At 39.3% G+C, this 22,595-nt stretch overlaps 1 protein-coding gene and 1 pseudogene across 3 annotated transcripts in view; one reads left to right on the top strand and one right to left on the bottom strand.

The window, feature by feature from the left end:
* HIBCH (3-hydroxyisobutyryl-CoA hydrolase) overlaps nt 1-22,595 on the top strand; it is a 119,133-nt gene that overhangs the window by 3,211 nt on the left and 93,327 nt on the right. The window contains exon 1 of one of the 3 annotated variants that reach the window (XM_007099309.2): nt 13,723-13,956. The exons of 1 other annotated variant lie outside the window; for it this stretch is intronic. In XM_007099309.2, the coding sequence (XP_007099371.2) occupies nt 13,922-13,956 (35 nt within the window). In that variant the 5' untranslated portion in view covers nt 13,723-13,921. Of the gene's footprint in view, nt 1-13,722; nt 13,957-20,222; nt 20,295-22,595 lie in introns of those variants that run through there. One more of the 3 variants, XM_042994910.1, reaches the window with a different exon arrangement.
* LOC102966507 lies at nt 19,917-22,177 on the bottom strand (annotated as a pseudogene).

Raw genomic sequence — 22,595 nt, 5'->3', positions numbered from 1 at the left:
GAAAAGCATATCTATGTTATCATCTCAAATACGACATAATCATGTGTATGTACGCATAGAAAAAGATCTGGAAAGCTGTAAACACGCTGAGATATTGTTAGTGGTCTTGGGCTAGAGGTGAGATTGTAGATATTTGGTTTTTTGTTATGTGTGTGCTTCCTGTAGTGAATATGTGTTGCTTTTGTAATAAGCAAAAATATAAGAAACTTTGCTTAGGCAGCAAAAAAGCACTTTAGCTTAGATTTTTGAGAAAATTTCCCCTGAATTCACTCTCCCAGATGGAGTTGTTTGCTGTCTCTTCCATGCTCCTTGAATTCATAACGGTCTTTTGAGTACCATTATTTACTTAATTAGAGAATGGTTAATACCATCATTTACTTAAGCATTCCCCTATTATTGGATCAGGGTTCCCAATATTTCACTATTGTAAGTTTGCCAGTTACTTTCTACCAGCTCTCTGCCAGATCCATTTTCCATCCTTCTCTGCTAAACTCTGTGCCTCTGAAGGCAGAACTTTCAAAAACTATTTTCTCTGGGGTCATTCCAGGTAGGATTGACCAACGGGTTATACCGACAATAGGTTGGGGGGGGGGGAAAGGAGAAAAGTTGGGGTATTTATTCTCACCTCTTTTCCTGGTTTTGATCTCCTTCCCTTACCCCTTCAGTCCTAGCAGTGGTCAGTGGCTTCTTATGTTGTCAGAACCTGGGTAACTCCACATCTCTTACCATCTCCATGTCATGTTATATACCTTTGCCCTACCCTAAACCTAACCCAAAACTTCTAGAAGTAGTCCCTTCAATAAAATCTCTTCTTTTTTTTTCAATATATGAAGTTTATTGTCAAATTGGTTTCCGTACAACACGCAGTGCTCATCCCAAAAGGTGCCCTCCTCAATACCCATCACCCACCCCCCATCAACCCTCAGTTTGTTCTCAGTTAATAAAATCTCTTCTGTTGAAACATCTGAGTGGAAGTTGGTTCTTGTTAGGACAGACTGATATGTTAAAGAACACTGGTGAATATCATAGAACTCCAATCTTTTATTTCTTAAGTGACAGGCCCGGATATTCTCAGATTTTATATCTGAGATTTTGACTATTTACAAGGTAATTATAGAATGATTTCAGGTTTCCTGAAGCAGGAATTTAAATTACCGTGGGTCCAGCATTTGGGAATGTAACACTCTGACTATTGTTCTCTACTTCTCCCATAGTTTTTGAGAAATAACACTCCATTGCATTTTATTGAAGAAATCAAAGAGTCCAGTATAGTGGTGTTTTAACTTAATGTTTTCAGTGGAATCTTTAAGAAAATAAGTAATCTATAGGCACATAACATATAAATAAAAGCCACCTGCAGAGTTAAAGGAACCTTCTTCCTTATCTTTGAGGCATACTCTGCCCCTCTCCCCACCATCACAGAACACCAGAGCTCTTTGGAACACAGTTTGAAAACACAGATTTAAAGAGTCCAAGTCTAGAAGATACATCCTTCATAAATTTCCAGTGTGTATTATATTTCTTTAGATTAGATGCCTAGAATTACATAGTCTACAATATGACTACGATATGACAATTGCCCTTCAAAACACTCCTCACTGTCAGTGATGTTGCCTATCTCATTACTGTGTCTATTATCAAATACACACTGACAAACAAACAAAAAAACCTTTCCTAATTTCACATCACAGTTTTAGTTGCATTTTTGTTACTCCAAGTTCATTTTCCCTCAAATATCTAGCTAACTTTCCTGACATTGTTAGTGAGCAAACATCCCACTAATGTGTAATGATCAATGTATCATACATTAAGCTGTTTTATGCACTAGGCCATATTTCTGAGTCCTCTATTTCCTTTCATTCATCTTCTTTTGAATTATACTGTGCCAATGGCATAGCTTTTTAATTTCAATAAGGTAACTCTGTGCCCAAATTAGCTTTTTCAAATATTGTAAATATTTTGAAAAAATAGTGTAAGTATTCTAAATAAATGCTTTCAGATGAAACTGTTGGCTTTTTTCTTGTTATAAAATTAACACATTATGAAGAAAATTTTGTGGAAACTCAAAAAATGTGAAAAAAATATGAAGAAGGAAATAAAACCCACCGGAAATACTGTAACCGTTAGCATTTTAGAGTATAATGTTCCATCTTCTCTCTCTGTATTATTTTTACAAATATTACTAAACATACTGTTTTGTGAGCTGTTGTTTAATCATCATATATGAGCATTTCACCATATCATTAAATGATTTATATATTTTTTGAAACATGATTTATTTTTTTTTAAGGTTTATTTATTTTTGAGAGAGAGAGAGAGAGAGAGAGAGAGAGCGAGAGAGAGAGAAAGACAGTGTGAGTGGGGGAGGGGCAGAGAGTGAGGGAGACACAGAATCCAAAGCAGGCTCCAGTCTCTGAGCTGTCAGCACAGAGCCCAATGTGGGGCTTGAACCCACAAACTGTGAGATCATGACCTGAGCTGAAATCGGAAGCTCAACATGACTTTTAATGACATGTTAGCCAAGGGCTCTAGAATCAGTGTCACTAGTGGCAGCGGCAGCAGGCAGTTCTCAGCTTTCTAGACTGAGTCATACCCTTTCCTCTGTCATATTAAACTCGCTTGAAGTCTCCAGTTGTTCCCTCATAGATCAACATTGCACACCCGCCCCTACCACACCTCATAACCTGAAATCAGCTGCTAGACATGTGAAATTGGTTTTGACTGTAGTTGGCTGGATTTTAATGATTTTTGCAGCATTTGCCACCTGTATATCTTCTGTTAAGTGTATGGAAAGATGACACAACCATAGTATATTAGGTGGTTAACAAATAAGGAAAATGTAGGTTATCCACACAAGGACTAGATTTGAATTAATTGTAAGAGTTTCCTAGCACCATATTGCACAATCTTATGGATTCCTTTTAAATTATTAACTAGTATGAATCATTTATACTTGTCTTAGAAAAGATTGAACAACTCTCGTGAAAACAAAGCAGAGCTGTGATTTCTTTTAAAGATTTGAGGGAGAAATCGTTAGCATTTGTGATAGTATATTACAACTTTTTGAGTTGTTCTTAAGTTACAGTGAAAATTTACTGAACTATATAATCTAAGGGGAATCAGATATAATATTGAGGGCTACAAGTAGCTAAGGTATCAAAAGCAAAGGATAGATTTTTTAGAACAAGTAATGCAGGTATATTTATAGGTGTTTTCCAATTCCTGGGCTTATAGGCTTCTAACAAAATTTTATTGGGTTTATATATTTATCTTTGTTCTATCACACTACACACACACACACACACACACACACAATGTATATATGTTAATTTTAATAAAATAGGAATTATCTACTTTTTCACTTACTTTTCCATGTTCCTAGAGGTAAAATATAGTAAATGTCAAAGCCTTGAAGTATATGGATCCTTAGGGTCTGATCTCCACTCTGTCTTAATTAACACTGGATTAAATTAAGTTAAACGCTGGAATCTGAGAGCAAAAAGTTTGGGGGAGGGACACTGGATCGCCTTCCCCTGTCTTCATTTGAATATTCCTTACTAAACTGCCCAGCCCAGCCCCTGCTGATTAGTGTAGAGTGTTCTTGTGGTTTAGTACAAAGGTTATCCGCTGGAGCATATTACCAATTGAGTCATTTCCTCCAATTCTTAAACTTTCCTGAATATTTTCTTGTTTACATTAGCTATCCAGAGAAGACCCTAAAATTAACTTATTGTTGGATCCTCCCCGATACTCTTTAGTTTGTAAAATCATTGTATTGCATACTTTGTAATCTCAGAATATTTATATCCTGATTGCTTATTCCTTTGGTGTGTTTTGCTTTGGAATAAGTTGGTGTAGCTTTACAAATTTTTAACAATTTTTACGAATTGTTAACAATTTCGTAATCTATCTTTTGGATATTGCATGACAAGTATGATTATGACATTCATTTCATAGGGAATAGAACATCAAATATCTCTTAATTTCTTAGCTATTCAGTAAGAACTTTAAAAGGCTACTTTAAAATATCTAACACACAGGGGCGCCTGGGTGGCTCAGTCGGTTGAGCATCTGACTTCGGCTCAGGTCACCATCTTGCGGTTCGTGAGTTCGAGCCCCACGTCGGGCTCTGGGCTGATGGCTCAGAGCCTGGAGCCTGCTTCCGATTCTGTGTCTCCCTCTCTCTGCCCCTCCCCCGTTCATGCTCTGTCTCTCTCTGTCCCAAAAATAAATAAACGTTAAAAAGAATTTGTTTAAAATGTCTAACACACAAAATCAAGTTCTTTTCCTAAACTGCACCCATATTATCTCCATTACACATCATGTTACCAAATCATTCTCATAAAAACTTAAGGCAACAAGAGACTAGAAAGGCAAGAGGAGACAAATAGATCTCTCACATGCTGATTATACTGGGTTTTTAATTTGTTAACTAACTTCTTTTTCTGGTATTTGAGTGCCTTTGGAGACAAATTTGGGCACATAGGCTGTATTATTACTCCTAATACCTTACAACTTAAAAATAATGCTAGCTTTTAAAATGCCATCACAAATATTAAATCTGACCCTAAATGATTATCATAAGTGTTTTTATAGAATGTACTGACACTGGAATATTTGCTTATTGTGACTAATCTCAGGTTTCCACAAAAGAAATGTTATAAATGGAAAGAAAACCTTGGAAAATTAGAAAGAACATACACTTGTCTCCTTTTTTGGTACTTATTTCAGTGTCTTTCTTCATACACATTTTCCCCCTCTTTTTCCACAAGAAAAGTTAAATATATTACCTGACAAATACAGTTACATTTTATGTTGGAAATAATAGTAAATGCAATTCGACAGATGCTTCTGTGAGGACCAATGAATTAAGTGAAAGGTGCAGGCCATTGCTTGACAGCATGAGGAAAAGCAGTGAATTTCCAGTCACCATTCACTTCTCCACACCACTTCTGGCCTCCTGCTCTCCATCTTCTTACATAGTCTTATGTTCTCTGTCAGGGTGGAGGTTCCATCCTTAATACACTCCAGAACCTAGGAAGAGGTCAGCATACAGCAGCAGCTATCTCTAAGTTGTTGCTGTTGAAGTCACAAATTAAAACTTGAAAAAAATCTTTGGTGTTACCATTTACCATAAACCTTTCATTAGCTGAAAATTACTTCCTACTTTATCCACTGTGAATCTTAAAAACACATCCCAAATATTGCTGTCTTGCCTTCCACTATCTTTTTGCTCTAAGTTATTCTTTTGCTCCTAAATATAGGCAGAAATTACACAAATTTCAATTGATTTTACCACTAATATCATGGGATGAGTTATCTTGGTTTTTTAGTTTGGATTTGGAGGCAAGAGTCTTAAAGGAGGGTTTTTGAGCATTGTAGTTGCATGGAATACCAATAATTATAATTTTCTTTCCTTAGCTCTCAGGGAAAGTGAATATAGTAGTAAGAGCATAGAAAGTCTCACCAACCAAGCACAGCATAAAAGTGACTCTGAAAAGGATTCGAAAACCTTTCTCATATGAGTAGAAAAACATACTATTTCAACATTCATTTGATTTTATTTCTCCTCCCTAAAAGAGATACCAAATATTAAAGCATCTAATAAAGGTATATGCATACTTTAAGACAAACGTTAATCTACTTACATTTTTGTAACTATTATTGCTATGTGTACATACATACAAACAGTTCTAGGGAAACCCGGAAGAGCTTAAAAGCCATAATTATTACAAAAGATCTTCCTGATTACACAGTTCCCTGTGGCACTTGCTAATGTCATAGAATTTGTAATGTAACTTACTGAACTTGGTAGGACAGATCAGTTTACTCATTTACTCATTTGGAGATGTTTTAATAGTCATTTTAAATATGCATTGCTAAACTGAGGTCCTCAAGATTGTGCCTATATAATACACATATTTTTAAATAATGACATTGCATATTAGAAATATGCCAATTATTAGAAATATACAAATAGATTCTGTACTGTTACTATGTATCAAGGCTTATGTTTTTTTGAAGTCTTTACAATGTCAGCATTACATCTTATGATGTGTATGTGTTATGCGTGTGTTTTTAATTATTAGAGATATAATTTGACATGCAATATATCAAAGTCAAGAAATGCATTACAGCTTTTCTTTTTCTTTTCCTTTTTTTTTTTAGTGAAGTGCAATAGTGGAAAAGGGGAAGAGTAGAACAAAGAGATCTGTAACTGACTGTGAACAATCAATTGAGATAACTCACTACCTTTGGACCAGCTGTATTAAAGCTTTTCTAAGAATTTTATTTGGAGAAACTATTTAATGGAAAAAACATAAACCTTTCAATCTTCTTTGATGTGGTACATCACTACCTGGTAGCAACTCCCTAGAATCCAGTGCATCTAGTAAACAGAAAATTTGTCCAAAAACTATTTTCAGAATTACTTATAAAGAAAAAAATATGGTAGATTTTGTGCAGTATTTGTCATTTCCTTAAAACCACTTTTGTGTTTTGTTAATAAAACAACTTTTCTCATGAGAAACAATAAAAAATATAAATAACTACAGAGAAGTACTGAGTTACCCATACTTTCACCACCACCTACCTGTTGTTAACATTTGGGGTAGATATTCTTCTAGAATGTTTCTGTGCACATTTTTTTCTAACAGAAACCATTTTTGTTTTTAAAATTTTCTATTTTATTAATGCTCCTATTTTTATCAGTTGCTATTTGAATGATAACTCTGGGCATGGATACTGGTTGATGATCTGGGAAATAAGTCACCCTTCCCTGCCAAACCCAGTTAATCTTGGAAGCCATGGACATCCCCAGTATCCAAATAGATGATGAGACCCCATGGCCCCTTGATCCAAGGTCTCACATTCATGAGCTAATCAGATTGCTCTGCTGAGTTCAGATAATGAGAAACAGATTGGCTAGTTAGCAAACATGGCAAAAGCAAAAAGAGTATGTAAATAAATAACTATTTAAAAGCCAAATTGTGGGATGATGTCATGAAGTACAGTTGGGATCAGACAAGCCAGGGCAAATCAAAACTTCTTGCAAGTCAAGCAAGTATGAAAGCGCAGAAAAGATATGGGGAGGAGTGTGGGGAGCCAGACGTGTTCTCTCTGACCCACTGGCCGTACTTCAAAGTGATACTGACGGAACTAAAATCTGATAATGTCGTATTTCTGCTTACATACTCTTTAAAGGTGGCTTCATGGGCTCTTTGTGATCTGATCCCACCCTACCTCTCTAGTGCCACCATCAGAATCTGCAGTTGTATGCTTTGCTCTATCTGTGCCGAGTTTCCCTATGTCTAAAACAGTCACTTCTGAGAAGCCTTCTCTGATTTCTGGTTTATGACAGGTGGCCTTACTAGGTGCTTCCATAGTACCCTTTAACCTCCAAGGCTGCAGAGCCCAACACCTCACATAGTACCTGGATTATAACAGGCCTTCAAATTGACTAGACAAAGCACCAGGAGAGCAGCAGACATCTCACAAGTTTGCACGAGATTGCGTGTGGCCGAGAAAAGAGGGAGAGAGAAGAAAAGGCACCCAGATGTGGTGCTACTTGAGATTTTTTGGATCCAGTTTTGGCATATGTGATCTTTTCAATAACTGCACTACTATGCACGTAGTCCGGTCCTGTTCGTTGGTTTGCACACAGTGATTAGCACAAACATACAAAAGGGCAAGGGTGATATTCAAAATATTGAACAGCTGTGGTATACTGCAGTGTTGTGAGGGCAACGTTGGGGTTAGCCCGCAGCAGGCAGTCTCGACCAAGGCAGCAGCATGCCTTCAGGTACACAGCACTATTGCCAGAAGTGTTATCTTCCATAAAAGGGCTTGGCCTACTATGAGCACATGGCATTGTGGTCTAGTGTAGACAGCTGTGGCCTGCTGGTTGGCAGGTACCAGGTTGGTCTCCTCAGTAGTGCCCACCTGGGGTCCTTGGGGCCAAATTGACCAGATTAGCTGACATGGACAGTGGGTACTTATTAACTGGTTTGGAAGCATTTCGATGTCTTAACAACCATGTAGCCATACTGATGTTATTTACTGAATATTAGCCTTACAGAAGGGCTTATTTAACTTGCACTGGGCGCTGAGCAAGAGGAAAAGGAAGGGATCAGATTTCATTACTGGACTTTGGGCTTGCCCAGAACTCTGGGGTCTATAAGGTTACTCATCCATGACTTTAGTACAAAGGAGAAAACGATAAATGCCTTAAAAGAAGAGCTGTTGGGTCACAGGTCCAACAGTATCCCATACTGCTCACCTAGTTATATATAAGAAAGGATAACGTACTTTTTGGGACCAATAAGTTGAGATTAACATTGTCATTGGATCAAGGTCTGTTTTCTGCACTGCTTGTTGGTAATAATTGAGCAATGTCTTACTTTTTGGCCTCCACTGTATGACCCAATTCCTTTTGTTTGGGAAGACACCTGGGACTCTGTGCATGTAGTCTATGTTGTATGCATCCTGTGGTTGGTGCTGGCCAAAGGGGTACACTGAGACCACTACACTTACAGCTTTAGGTGGGGACCAATGAGATAATTCTAGGTCAGGCTTTTTCCCTGGAGCTTGGCATAAAACAAAACAAAACAAAAACAACAGCAACAAAAACACACACACGCACACAAACAAAAAGATTGGGTCAAAACACTATTCCCACAAAAGGCCACTTTGCAAAATTTTGGGAAATTCAGGTATGAAAGGAAGGTGAAATGAGTGGGTTTCAGCACTCTTTCAAGAAGACTGATTGAAGGGAGTGGAGGGTTGAGCCTTAAGACTTCCTACCCAACTCATGGGCAAGGGAGCAGGGTAGAACTGACCAGGTAGCACAGCCTCAGGCTGGTTAGAGTGAAGAAAAGGCACAACCGCTGAGGCTTTTCCAGAAGTGGGTTATTGGGACAGCTAGTGTAAGCAGCTCACTTCTGGCACTGAAGAGATCCTTGTTTGGTGGTGGAGCTTAGGGGTAGGAGGTGGGGCTAGGTGTGCTGAGGGACCTCTACCCAACAGTGGTGATCTTTTGGCAAGCTTTTCAGAGCCTTTCATTGATTACCAATCACTTTCTAACAGGGAAGAGCACTAGGGAGTCACTTCCCTGCCATCCAGTCCTGGTGTTGGCTCCTGGATAATCTTTCACATGTTGTGCGTACTTAATTCAAGGGGCATTTGTGTTTTGACAAATAATTTTTACAACTTATTTTCCATACCAATGCCAGGTTTACACTGATTAAGATTCACACAGTTATTTGTATGCAAAATCTTTCCTAATTAGTTAATTAGTATATCAAATCTGTATGCCTGTTTATCATGTTCCCAGCACTAGGTTTTTGAAAAATTCAGACAACATATAAGATATAGTTTCTATCCTCAAGGAATGTATAATTCAAGAGAGAAGATTAGCATTCAACAAACAATTAAGCAAGAAATGAGTGATGAACTAGGATGCTGATGAGAAGTATAATTCAAATGCAGGAAAAAAGAATCTGGTACAGGTTAGAATAAGAGACTGTTGCAGGAAAATGAGACTCAAGACAGGCCCTCAGGATGGAAAAATTTTAGCAGAGGATGAAAGAAGAACAGCTTTCCTGACATAAGAAATCACCTGAACCAAGGAACAGAGGCAGGACATGAACATTAGGTACTCAGGGACATCCAGGAGTGATGTGTGACAGGAATGAGGGCCGGTTCATGGGAAATAAGTTTGGGTAGGTAAGGTAGAGCCCTATTTCTGTCACCTCAAAAGTCAGTCAGTTTGAACTCGACATTACAGACCACTGCTGTTCAATAATAATGCCACATATGTAAGTTAAAACTTTCTATGTCACACTAAAAAATAAAAAGAAACAACTGAAAATAATCATATATTTTCCCTAACCCAATATATCCAAAATATTACCGTTTTAACATGTAATCAATATTAAAAAAATTTTACACTGCTTCAGTTGTTAAATTTAAATTAAAGACAATTTCATTTCCTCACTTGCACAAGCCACATTTCAAACGCTCAATAGCCACACGTGTCTAGTATTGGGCAACATAGCTATAGACAATTGCGAGATTATTTAGCAGCTGAATAATAAGCCAAAGTTGAATAGTATCTTGGGAGAATTTGTTGTCAATGAAATGCAGAGTGCATTGAAGGGTGCGATGATTGCGGGTGAAGAGAGAAGTTAGATTTGGAATGAGTTATATGTGGGTGCTGAAATGGTTGTCATGGGACAGGGCAAGAGGATAGGGCAAATCTGAGAGATGCTTCAAAGAAATAATTAGTGTGCCTTGATGACTGACTGGTAATGAGAAAAGAAAAAAAATAATTCATGAGTGGTAGCCAGCCTCCACACAGCCCTCAGTGATCCTTGCCTCCAGGTGTGGTATGTGTGACCAATAGAATAAGGCCACAGTGATGGTACTTCACTTTCAAGGTTAGATTATAAAAGATACTCTGGCTTCTGTTTTGGTGGTTCTCTGTCTTGGCTCACTTACTCTGGAGAAATGGAGCTGCTATGCTGTGAGCAGCTCCGTGGAAAGGCCTATGTAGCAAGGAACTGAAGCTTGACAATGAGCCCATAAGTGAGTTTGGAAGGGGGTCCTCCTGCCCCAAATGAGCATTCAAATGGCTGTAGTCCTAGCAAACACTGTGACTGCAACCTCAGGAGAGACTCTGAGCCAGAACTACCTCTCAGCCTCTCTCTAATTCCTAAACCTCAGAATCTGAGAGAGATAATAAATATTTGTTATTTTAAGCTGCTAAATTTGGGGGCATATTGTAACAGCAACACACAATGATTGCATCAAGCAGTAAGAAAAAGATAACTTCATTTAAAATAGGCAAGAGGGGGGCCCCAGGGTGGCTCAGTCGGTTAAGCGTCCGACTTCGGCTCAGGTCATGATCTCGCGGTCCGTGAGTTCGAGCCCCGCATCGGGCTCTGGGCTGACAGCTCAGAGCCTGGAGCCTGTTTCAGATTCTGTGTCTCCCTCTCTCTCTGACCCTCCACCGTTCATGATCTGTTTCTCCCTGTCTCAAAAATAAATAAACATTAAAAAAAATTTTTTAAATAGGCAAGAGACTTGAACAGCCACTTTACAAAAGAAGACAGGCAAAGAAAAAAAGTGCTCAATTATTATTAGACACCAGGGAAATGCAAATCGAAGCCACAATGAGATAACACTACCCACACATCAGTAGGGTAAAAATAAAGACTGAAAGCATAAAATGTTGATGAGGATGTGGAGCAACCAGAATTCTTTTAAAATTAAAATATAATTCATGTACCAATCAGTTCACCCATTTAAAGTATACAGTTTAATGGCTTTTAGTATAGTTCACCCATCACCACAATACATTTTAAAGTATTTTTATTACTCCAAAGAAACCCAATACCTCTTAGCTGTCACCCTTCCTGAACTCTAGTCTACTTTTTGTCTCTGTACATTTGCTTATTCTGGACACTCATGTTAATGAAATCACACAATATTTGGTCTTCATACTTGGTTTCTTTCACTTAACATAGTGTTTTCAAGGTTCATCTATGTTGTAGCATGTAGCAGTACTTCATTTTTTTAATAGCCAAATAATATTTCATTATATGAATATATCACTTTTTGTAACCCATCAGTTGATACATACTTAAATTGTTTCTACTTTTTGGTTATTATGAGTAGTTATAAACATTTGTGTGGACTATACTTTCATTTCTTTGGGGTATATACATAGGAGTGGAATTACTAGGTCTTATCGTGGTCTATATTTAACCAGTCGAGGGATTCCCAAATTTTTTCAAAATGGCCATATAATTTTACATTCCCACCATCAGTATATGAAGATTATTATTTCTCTATATCTTCATCAACACTTATTATTGTTTGTCTTTTTGATTATAACCATCTTAGTGAGTATCAAGTCATATCTCATTGTGGTTTTGATTTGTACTTTCTTGATGGCTAATTATGTTGAGTATCTTTTCATAAGATTATTTATCATTTGTAGATCTTCTTTAGAGAGCTGTCTATTCAGATCCCTTGCTCATTTTTAAATAGAAGGATCTGTGTCTTTTTAAAATTAAGTTGTAATAGTTCTTTACATGTTCTAGGTACAAAATCTTTATCAAATATTACATTTGCAAAATTTTTTTCCTATTCTGTGGGTTTTCTGCAACCAGAATTCTTTTTTTTTTTTTTTAAGATTTATTTTTAGAGACAGAGAGTGCAAGTGGGGGAGAAAGAGAGAGAGAGAATCTTAAGCAGGCTCCATCTCACCACTGAGCCCAATGTGGGGCTTGATTGCATGACTCTGGGATCATGACCTGAGCCAAAATCAAGAGTGGGATGCTCAACAGACTGAGCTACCGAGGTGCCCCTAGAAAGAATACTTAATTCAAAATGATATGAACACTTTTGAAAAACATCTTGGGTTACATAATTTGCCCAAGGTCACTAAACTCTTAGCATGCTAGGGACAAGACAGGACCGACTACATTAATTTCTAGGATCTGCCTGTAGCAAAATGAAGATGTGGTGCACCTTGTTAAAAACTTGTTAAAAAAGAACATTAAACCAAATGCAGAGGCTTTCTAAGCATGAGGCCTTGTGAGACACAGGCTATGTGCACATGAAGCTAAGGGAACAGGGAAGATTATATAATCTTGGGCTGTTTAACAGAAAAGCCCATGCTCTTTCCAATAAACCGTACTGGGTTGAGGGATCCATTCATTTTTTTGTGCACACTGAATGAGACTTTTTGTGCACACTGAATGATGGCAATGTCAGATGGTGATATCAAATATTGATGTCCCATAGATGTTTAAAAACTGAATTGCAGGTCAGAAGTTCCTTCTGTGATGCCTGTTTGTCTTTTGTTCAGTGGGCATTCAGTACATATATTTGATCTAAGTTAGAAAAGTAACTTTTGACCAAAGTCTTGACAGTATCTTCTTAAATGTTAATTTGCTAGGATTAACTCTTTTAACTCCCCTCCCTCTGAAATGCTTCACTGAATTCTTTTTTTCTGACAAATGTGCCAATGCTTTAGCGGTGATGAAATGTTTGCTGCTGGACATCTGGGTGTATTGGGATACAGAAGAACATTCTTCTGAATCAACAGTGGATCCTAATGGATAAGGTAAATCTTGAGTAATTTTGAGTATACTTTGAGTAATACTTCCAGTATTTTGAGTAAGCTACGTTCTGAATAGAATTAGGCTTTCGTTGGTAACAGTTAACTTTCAGTTTTGTTGGTGAAGACGTATCTATCACCTCTTAATGGGACAGATTTTTGCCTGCTATTGAAGAGGAGTAGGGGATCAATAATTTTTCCAAAAAACTTGAAATATACCAATCCTAATGTAAAAGAAGTTCTGCTCTGGTAAGGTTAGGATTAAACTACATCAGTGTCCTATTATCAAGCGTATTTCATCTGATCCTCAAACGAGAGAATACTAAGCTTATATTTTTAGTTAAAAAAAATCTTCAAATTCAAGCAAAGTCTTTCATGTCAATCTCCGCTAGGCAAACGGCGGCGATGAAGCCCAGCCCAAGAGGGCCTCCAGGGAGCCACTTCTCTTTGCCCAGTCAGCGGGCGTCAGCGGGCGTCAGCACTCGGCTGCTCCTCCAGCGCTGCCGGATCTCGCCTTCCGCCTTCGCCTAGGCCCCGCCCCCTAGCCAAGCCCCACCCCGTCCGCTTCTTCCGCTCTCCACCCATTTCCTCCCGCAGGGGTTTTCGCCCTGCCCCTCAGCGCCCTCCGGTAGCGGAAAATCCCGCAGTGGGCCTCTCTGGCCGCCTGGAGGACTTGTCATCTGTGTCTGGAGGCGCCCGGCGGCGGCGGCGGCGGTGGGCGGGTCTGAAGTGCGGCGCGACGAGCCACTCTTGTGCGCCTGCTCTGACTACTTTAAGTTTGTGGGTGTCTTCGCCATGGGGCTGCCAGAGGTGTGGAGCTTCATGTGCAGGTGAGTGAGCTAGCGAGCTGCCAGCGCAGGCTCCTGGGCTGCGCTCGCCGAGGTGGCAGAGGGTTGCAGGTGGTGACTGCCTGGCCTCGAAATTTGTAGTCACTTTTGGAGGCCTATCAGATCTGACCCCGGGTCCCTTTCTGTATGTCGCTCTTACTGTGTTTAGGCGCCTTCTTCGCAGCATCACCTTCGTTTTCTGCTATTCTGGTTCGTATTCAGCCTTGACCTTGTGGTGTCTCCGCATTGGGTGGGGACCCCCTAATGTGGGGCAACGATCAGGTGGAAGGGGCGGGAGGTGTAGGAATTCACCTGAGGCAGAACAAAGAAGATAGAAGTTTATTGACTATATCGTAAGGGAGCCGCGAGCAGGACTGCATGGAAGAGGCTGCACGGAGGCCGTGAATGGGCCTGTTTTTAAAGGGGAAGGTTGAGGAGGTGTGGCCACGTATGGAATTTATTTCTTGGCTACTGTGCCTAGTGGTAAGTAGCTCATTGTCAGGGCCACTAAATATCTCGAGGTGGGTCGCCTGATGGGCCGATATGTATTCTACATTCCGTTGCTCAAGCCTGTGTGCCTAAAAGCGGTCTCCACAGGGCACACACAACTTTCTTTACTTTTGACCCCCATTTCTTTCCTTTCTTCAAAGCTGAGTATAGTTTGGGGGACACGCGGGGTTTCAACTCGGAGGATTTTCGTGCGGTGTTTTGTGCAGCTAACAAACGCGCCTGCTTTGGCAGCTGTTAACACCTGTGGACGTGGTGTGCCTTTCTCGTTCAGTTCTGTTGGCTGGCTCCAGCGTTAATACAGGTGTACGGAACATCCAGGTTAGTGTTGTGGACACATATTGTGGTTTGGTGGAGTATGTGTGCGAACTTGGTGTTCAGCTTTTGAAAGTGCTGCTGAATGCAGCTTGAGCTCGGTTAAGGAAATCTAGTCGTAATGAGTTTAGGAAGTTAGGCTGCATCAGTCTTGAGGCTTACTGCCTGCCTCTGTGCATTCTGGTAGCAGCTGTGACCACTTCAAAGGAGAGCCATCTTATTTACTCCATAACTTCAATTGCTGGGTTCTTTAGCTTTTGAGTTTGCCTTGGGGGAAAGGGATGGGAGCATTTCTTTGGTTTAAGAACAGTGGTTACTGCTTTAGGGGAAGATGTCTGGTTGTTTAACATTGTATTCATAGACCTGGATCTCAATAAAAGAAAAGTGGAAGAGTTTCTTTTTTGTTTTGTTTTGTGTTTTTACTTAAGTAATCTGTACGCCCCCCCCCCCCCCCCCCCCAATCCATGTGGGGCTCAAGCTCACGACCTTGAGATCAAGAGTTTCATGCCTTTCTGGGGTACCGGCATGGCTCAGTCGGTTAAGTGTCGGACTTCGGCTGAGGTCATGATCTCCAGATCTCCAGGTTCCTGAGTTCGAGCCCCATGTGTGGCTGGCTCTGTGCTGACAACTCAGAGCCTGGAGCCTGCTTCAGATTGTCTTCCTCTGCCCCTCTCCACTCACCACCCCCCCCCCCAATACAAATAAACATTAAAAAAAAAAAAAAAAGAAGAAGAAGAAGAGTTGCATGCTCTTCCGACTAAGTGAGCCAGGTGCCCAGCAATGTGAATGCTTTTTTTTTTTTTTTAATAGCATTTTATTTTTTAAAGTAGGCTCCATGCCCAGTGTGAGATCTCAAACTCACAACCCTAAGATCAAGAGTTGCACATTCTACCAGCTGAGCCAGCCAGGCATCCCATTTGTTTTTGTTTTTTTAATACCTTGAAATTAGTTGTCCCTGTGTCTCTGAACATGGCAAATATTAAGAAAATCAGCACATGTCATTATTGCTGCTGCTTTTTGAAGTTGTGAGTAAACACCGGATTATTTGAGAAACAAATAGGAAGACATACTGGTTAACAAAATTACCTGACTTGGGAAAGAATCTGACACCCCTAGAGTTCAAGTTGGCTTTATTCCACCCCCTGATCTCAAGGTTGCAGACTGGTTAGGTGAGTCCCGGACCATTTTTGGGGTTTAAATCAGGTCTTTTCCAGGACCTTGGAGTGGATATTACCCTAGCAAAGCAGAGACCTGAGGCCAGTGTCATCTAGTCTACAATAGCCTAACCCACAAATGTATTAAGGAATAGGGTGCCACAGAGTGCTTTTGAGAGGAAATAAGTCCTCTCAGCTGTGGTTGACATTGTTGGGCAGTCCCCTCTTGAACTCTGGTTTCCCTTGACTTTTCTGGCCCTGTCTTTCCCTCCTCCCTCTCCACTACTTCTTATCTTCCCCTAGTGCCAGTACAGCCCTTGGGGTTTTTGGGGGGGGGGGGGGGGGAAGGTTCCAAATAAAGCACAGTTCTCTGAAGAAAACTCTCAAATGTGTATGTCTAATCTTGATTTATCCAAAGTGCTAGTGCTGGCCACACTCACCTGAATGTCTCATTTGTACCTCAACTGTAACTTGCACGTAAGTGTAACCCTTACTCCTCATCTGCACTTCCAATTTCTTGGAACTCTTATTATTCTTCTACGTTTTTAAAGTTATGTAAATTCTCCCACATTCCCAATTCTTATTTCTGACTGCTGATTCAAATTTGAACAATCATTTCAAATTTTTCACTTGTTCATTTTGCAGAAACTTGTTGGTGGACTTCTTCCCAGTTTGAATAGCTTCCGCATCTCACTGCCAGGTTAATCTTGCTAAAGTTCAGTTCTGTGTCTGCCATTCTTCTCCTAAGAAGTTCTTGAAAGGTGTCCTCCTACCTCTGGAATTAAATAAAAATTTCCCAGCCCGATTTCAAAGATTTGGCCCCAATTTACTCATGAATTCTACCAGACTTTTATATTCTAGCTTCTGGGAGTTCTAGGCACTTTGGTTATCCTGTAGCCAATCTGGACTACTTGTTATCTTCCTTATTAAGGCCTTGAAGTCCCAAAGGAAAGCAGACAAGAAACAGATGTTTAGATAAAAGTAATAGTTATAAACTCTGATAGTGTCTTAAAGGAAAAGTATAAGTATGAGAAGAATGGGATTTAGAAAGGAAAGAGAGGGTCAGGGAGGCTCTTCAAAGAGATTGATCTTTTAAGTTGTTAAAGGCACTCAGTGCCTTATCCATTTGCTGTGTACTCTGTTGAACTACACTATTTTGGTCCTTCTTGAGCTGCCTCTTTTCTCTTTCACTACATACATAGTTGTTTCTGAAGGCTCAATATTTGATTCCCTTATATTTTTTCTGTGTTAGGAGTCACAGACCCAAATGCAGAGGCTAGGAAGGAAGCATTGAGTGATGCTGTCTAGATGACAGCACTGGGGACTAGTAGGGAACTATGAGCTAGAGAAAGTGCTCTGTCTAAAGGAGCCAGCTTCTCAGCCCCAGGCATTGTTGCCATCGTAGAATGTAGACCTGCAGTTTCCGTAACTACTAATTTTTCTGGGAAACTGCATTTTTAGGTGGAACCTTTTGGTTTCAAATGTTTGTTGTTTTAAAACACTGCTGACCAGACAAAACACATTTGTAGACCCAGCATTCAGGCCACTAATTTTCAACTGCAGATCCTTCATCGACTCCTCATAGAGAGCTGGCAGGTAATTTTGTGACATGTCTTCAGTCCTAACTTTTCTTTCAGACTCCAGTCTGCTTGCTCTTGAATGTTTCTACTGATGTCAATACGGTCTCAAGAAACTGAAAATGGAATTCATATTTCATTCTACAAACCAGCTAGTTTCCTTGCCAGCCTTTTCAGTGCCTATATTCTCTTAGCTATTCTCGCTTGAAATCTTGGAATTGCTGTTGACAAAGTTCTTTTCCTTGAATTTTTACTAATAGTTCCTAGTAAATCATTCCTTTGTTTCTGCAGCTGCTGTTTGTCAGTTCATGCCTGAATTACCTGGCCTTGGGTTTGATTTTTTGTTCTCTTCACCTTCTCCCTTGCCTACTTCTGCTGTAATCTTTGTTAAGCACTATTTTCATGATCTCATCTTAAAAAAATTCATGAAAAGTTGTTTAATTTTGTAAACTCGTGAGTGCTTTATTGGTTAATTGCAAAAAATCTCCTGACTGATAATGTTCTTCTCCTTCTAAGTCAGTTGTTTTTACCTTTGGCATTTATCAGAATCACTTGGGAGGTTTGTTAAACACAGATTTCTGGGCTCAATCCACAGTTTCTAATTCAGTGGGTCTGGGGTGGGGCCAAGACTTTGCATTTCTAACATGTGTCCCGGGATGCTGATGGTGCTGGTTCAGGAAGCACACTTGGAGAACAGCTGCCCCAAGCAGACCAGTTGACCATCACCTGAAGGAAGTAAGTCTGCTTAAATGATTTAGTAAATTAGCGGTAGCTAGAGTGTGCGTGTCCATTTCTCTCCACCAGATGGCAGTCTGGGAGCCAACAGGAAGGAAAGAGAAGACCATAAATTCAGAATTGTTTGGGGACTCTAAACACTCAAATACATTTTTTAAGATGTAAAAGATAATAGCAGATTTTAAATAATGGTTGAGTATAAATTGGAAGAAATAAAATTAATGATTATATGGAGTCTGGTAAGGAACCTTTAGCTTTTTGTGTTTTGTAGCAATTGCTCCAGAGATTTTTGTGACCTTTAAGTGCTGTGCACAGTGCTTTGCACTTGCGTTTGGTAGGTATACATTGATTTTCTTTGAGCTAAAATTCTATCTCCCAGATAAAACCAAGACTTGAAGCCAGGCCTGTGTTTCTGTATGCAGCAGGTAGTACTTAAACTGTTACATAAGACATACCAGTCTGGCAGCATTGTGTTTAACCTTGAACTGGCATTTGGGTACTGGTCTTATTAAGGAATTCAGGGTTATTCTGGATCTAAAGAAATCAGTCCTTAAATCTTTGATAATTCAACTTTATTTTTTTGGAATTTTTTAAGTTCAAAAAAATTTTAAAAATGGTGCTTCACGATAAGTATAGTTCAGATTTTAAAAGTCTATATGAAATCCCTATTTAGAAAATACCCCTAAATAAGCAATATGCTAGTATCTGTCACTTCAGTTTAATTTTTACAAAGTTGATTTTAATGACCACTTGTCTGCACTTTGGGATCACTTAGAGGAGCTCCAAACAAAATACCTATGCCTGTGTCCGACCTCCAGAGTTTGATTTAATTGTTCTTGGCTGTGAGCTGGGCTTTGGAATGTTTACTAGGGTTTCCAGGTGATTCTAATGTTCAGACAAATTGTGGAATTACTGGGCTAGAATAAGAATATTTTACTTGTGGTAAGACAAATTCAAAACCTGCTAGTCCAGGAATGTGAAGTGTGACCAATTTAAACAAATTAGTGGTTTCCCCTTTTTGTTTTTTGTGGTATTGTTCAATTTAAGTGTAATATAAAAGAAAACATTCTGGAAAAATTGGATTACAAATGTTTTTATAAATTAAGTCACCTGAATTTATAATTCGGGGGCTCCACGAACTGTGAGGTCATGACCTGAACCGAAGTCAGACACTTAACAAACTGAGCCACTCGGGCGCCCCGTGGTTTTCTTTTTTTTTAACGTAAGAAAATAGATATGCGTTGGTAGATGCTAACTGTTCATATTCACACAGAGACAGTGTATTCTCTGAGCCAAATATACAGAGAAAGGAGGAAAAAAGCTAAAATTCTATGTACTACACAGGAGCCCAGCACCCTCCAGCTTCCAGCAGAGCTGAGGGAGCAGAAGGTTGTTCTTTTTTTCCTCCACAGAACACTGTGGTGTTGATTTCATAAAATTTTTAAGCAGGGAAGGATACAAATGAATTTGGAACCAAAAGGGATAGGGATTCTGTACCCACTGTATTCTTCTCAAGGTATTTCCTCCTAAAGTAAGTTGAGAACCATAGTACAAATCAGAAGGGGCTTCAAAAAACCAGAGCGACTGAACACAAGAGGTGGGGGAGGTGGGAAGATTGAAAGTTGCTTGTGGGGCCTGGAGAAAATTTAAAAAGGTTAGAATCCATTAGCGTTCCTTAGTCATCTTCTCCTCATCCTTCTCTCTTTGCTCCAACTCCTCCATCATCATCATCATCATCATCATCATCATCATCATCATCATCTTCATTCCCTTCATCAGCATGTCAAGAACCAAGTAGTACTGTAATGGATTTGGCCAAATATCTTTGATGAGCTCCCCTAAACTCATCTGCACCTGCATCAGAATCATCAGTAAGCCAGAGAAAGAGCTCTGTGGTTTCCTCATGCTCTCTCTTCCTGCTGGCTTTATTCTGCATTTAACTTGAACATTTTGTCACATCCTTTCTGGATTTCCATCTGATTTCAGTGTACTTTGAAGATGGATTACCACTCTCATTTTGATGAAATTCTTTGGAGAGAACTTTATATTCAAAGTAAGGGTTGTTTTTTTTTTTTTTTATCACAATTCTGTAACGTGATTTAATGTCTTCAAATTCTGTCACTCTAACTCCTGTCCAATAATGCAGTGCAGATACTTGTGGATGAGTGACAAATGTTAACCCAAAGATGTGGGATTTGGGCAATCAATTCCAACCTCTTCTGGAAAAAATTGGTCAGTGGCATTTGTTATAGGTCTGTTGCGCTTTCAAAACCTCATTGGCTTGTTCATTAAGTCTGTTGCATTCTGTACTTCATTAATGCATTCAACTTCTCCTTGTGTTCTTTTTCTGAGGTCTCAAGGGCTCCATCGTGGTTAGGGTTGAGTTTCTTTTTACTGACTTTGGTGGGGGTGGGGATGGTGGAGGCAAAGGGTGCAGCAGCAACTTGGTCTAGCTGCCTCTAGTAATATTTTAAAAACTGTCATCTATACAAAACCATTACAAAACCAATGAAAATATTTACTTAAAAATATTTAAATAATACTTTTGACATGGAAACATAATCACAATAGAATTACAAAAAGAAAGCAAGATATAAAATAAACATAATAGGGGCGCCTGGGTGTTCTGTCACTTGAGTGTCCGACTTCAGCTCTGGTCATGATCTCATGGTTGGTGAGTTTGGACCCTAAGTCGGGCTCTGTGCTGACAGCTCAGAGCCTGGAGCCTGCTTCAGATTTCTGTGTCTCCCTCGCTCTCTTCCCCTCCCCCACTTGTGCTCTGTGTCTCTCTCAAAAATAAGTAAACGTTAAAAAGATAAAAACCTTAAAATGGGGTTAGAGAAGGTCAGTAAAGGGTGGGTTTAAGATGTTTGGATGAGTTAAGTGGGCATTTTGACAGCATGGCTTCTTTGGCATGTTTGTGATGTTTAATGGACATCCTTGCAGTTTAAGATGATACGTTTAAAATAAAATTCTCTCCTAATGATGACTTGAGTTCTGCCACTTGATGGGAAAATTAGAAGAACGTGTAGGATCTTATTTGGAATTGACATTCTATGGAATTGACATTCTCTATCATTATTTTTAATTTTGTTTTACTGGAAAGGAAAGATAATGCTCAGTTTTATTTTTAAAATTTATTTCTGTTATTTTTTTTAGAAAGAGAACATAAGTGGGGAGGGGCATGGGGGGGGAGGGAGGGAGGGAGAGGGAGAGAGGGAGAGAGGGAGAGGGAGAGGGAGAGGGAGAGGGAGAGAGAGAGAGAGAGAGAGAGAGAGAGAGAGAGAGAATCCCAAGCAGATTCTGTGCTCAGTACAGAGCCCAGTGCAGGGTTAGATCCCATGACCCTGGAATCATGACCTGAGCCAAAATAAAGTTGGACACTCAACTGACTGAGCCACCCAAGTACCCCAAGATAATGTCACTTTTAAATATTAAAAGTGTACAACTTACATTGTTGTAGGAAAACTAAATGTATACGCACACACAAAAATTGTTAGTTTGTTTCCAGTTTTTCCCTTCTGTAAATAATTGTGAACATCCTTATAAATCAAAATTTGATCATATGTGATTTCCCTAATACAAATGCTTGTGAAATTACTAGGTGTAAGGGTATGATCATTTTAAAAGTTGTGGAACTGTGCTTCCAGATTGCCTGCTGGAAAGGTAGTACCAATTTGTAGATTTCACAGGAGTGTCTGAGAATGCTTATTGTATCTTTACCAAACTCTTTTTTTTAAATTAATACTTTATTTTTTAGAGCAGTTTTAGGTTTATTAAAATATTGAGTAGAAAATTGACAAATGTGTGGCATGTCTCTACCATATAATCCTACAGACTAATTTCACTGCTGAAAACATTCCATGTGCTCTACGTATTCTTCCTTTTCTCCCTCCCCCAAACTCCTGGTAACCACTGATCTTTTACTGTCCCCATGGTTTGGCTTTTTCAGAATGTCCTGTAGTTGGAATAATACCATATATAGCCTTTTCAGATTGGCTTCCTTTGCTTAGCAGTATATATTTAAGATTTCTGTATGTCTTATTGTGGAATGATTGATGATTTCTTTTCATTGCTGAGTAGTATTCCATTGTATAGATATACCATAATTCATTCATCCATTCACCTATTGGAGGACCTCTTGATTACTTCCGTATTTTGGCTATTCTGAGTAAAGCTACCATAAACATGCGTGTGCAAGTTTGTGTGTGTGTGTAAGTTTTCACTTCATTTGGGTAAATACCAAGGAGTGTAGTTGCTGGATTATGTGGTAAGGTATGTTTAGTTTTGTAAGAAACTGCCAAATTGTCTTTCAAAGTAGCTGTACCGTTTTGTGTTCTTACCACAAAGAATG

The sequence above is a fragment of the Panthera tigris genome, chromosome C1 (assembly GCF_018350195.1).
Source record: "Panthera tigris isolate Pti1 chromosome C1, P.tigris_Pti1_mat1.1, whole genome shotgun sequence".
Taxonomy (NCBI): Eukaryota; Metazoa; Chordata; class Mammalia; order Carnivora; family Felidae; genus Panthera; species Panthera tigris.
Note: the sequence above shows the minus strand (reverse complement) of the source record. Positions and strands in the feature narration are given on the sequence as shown.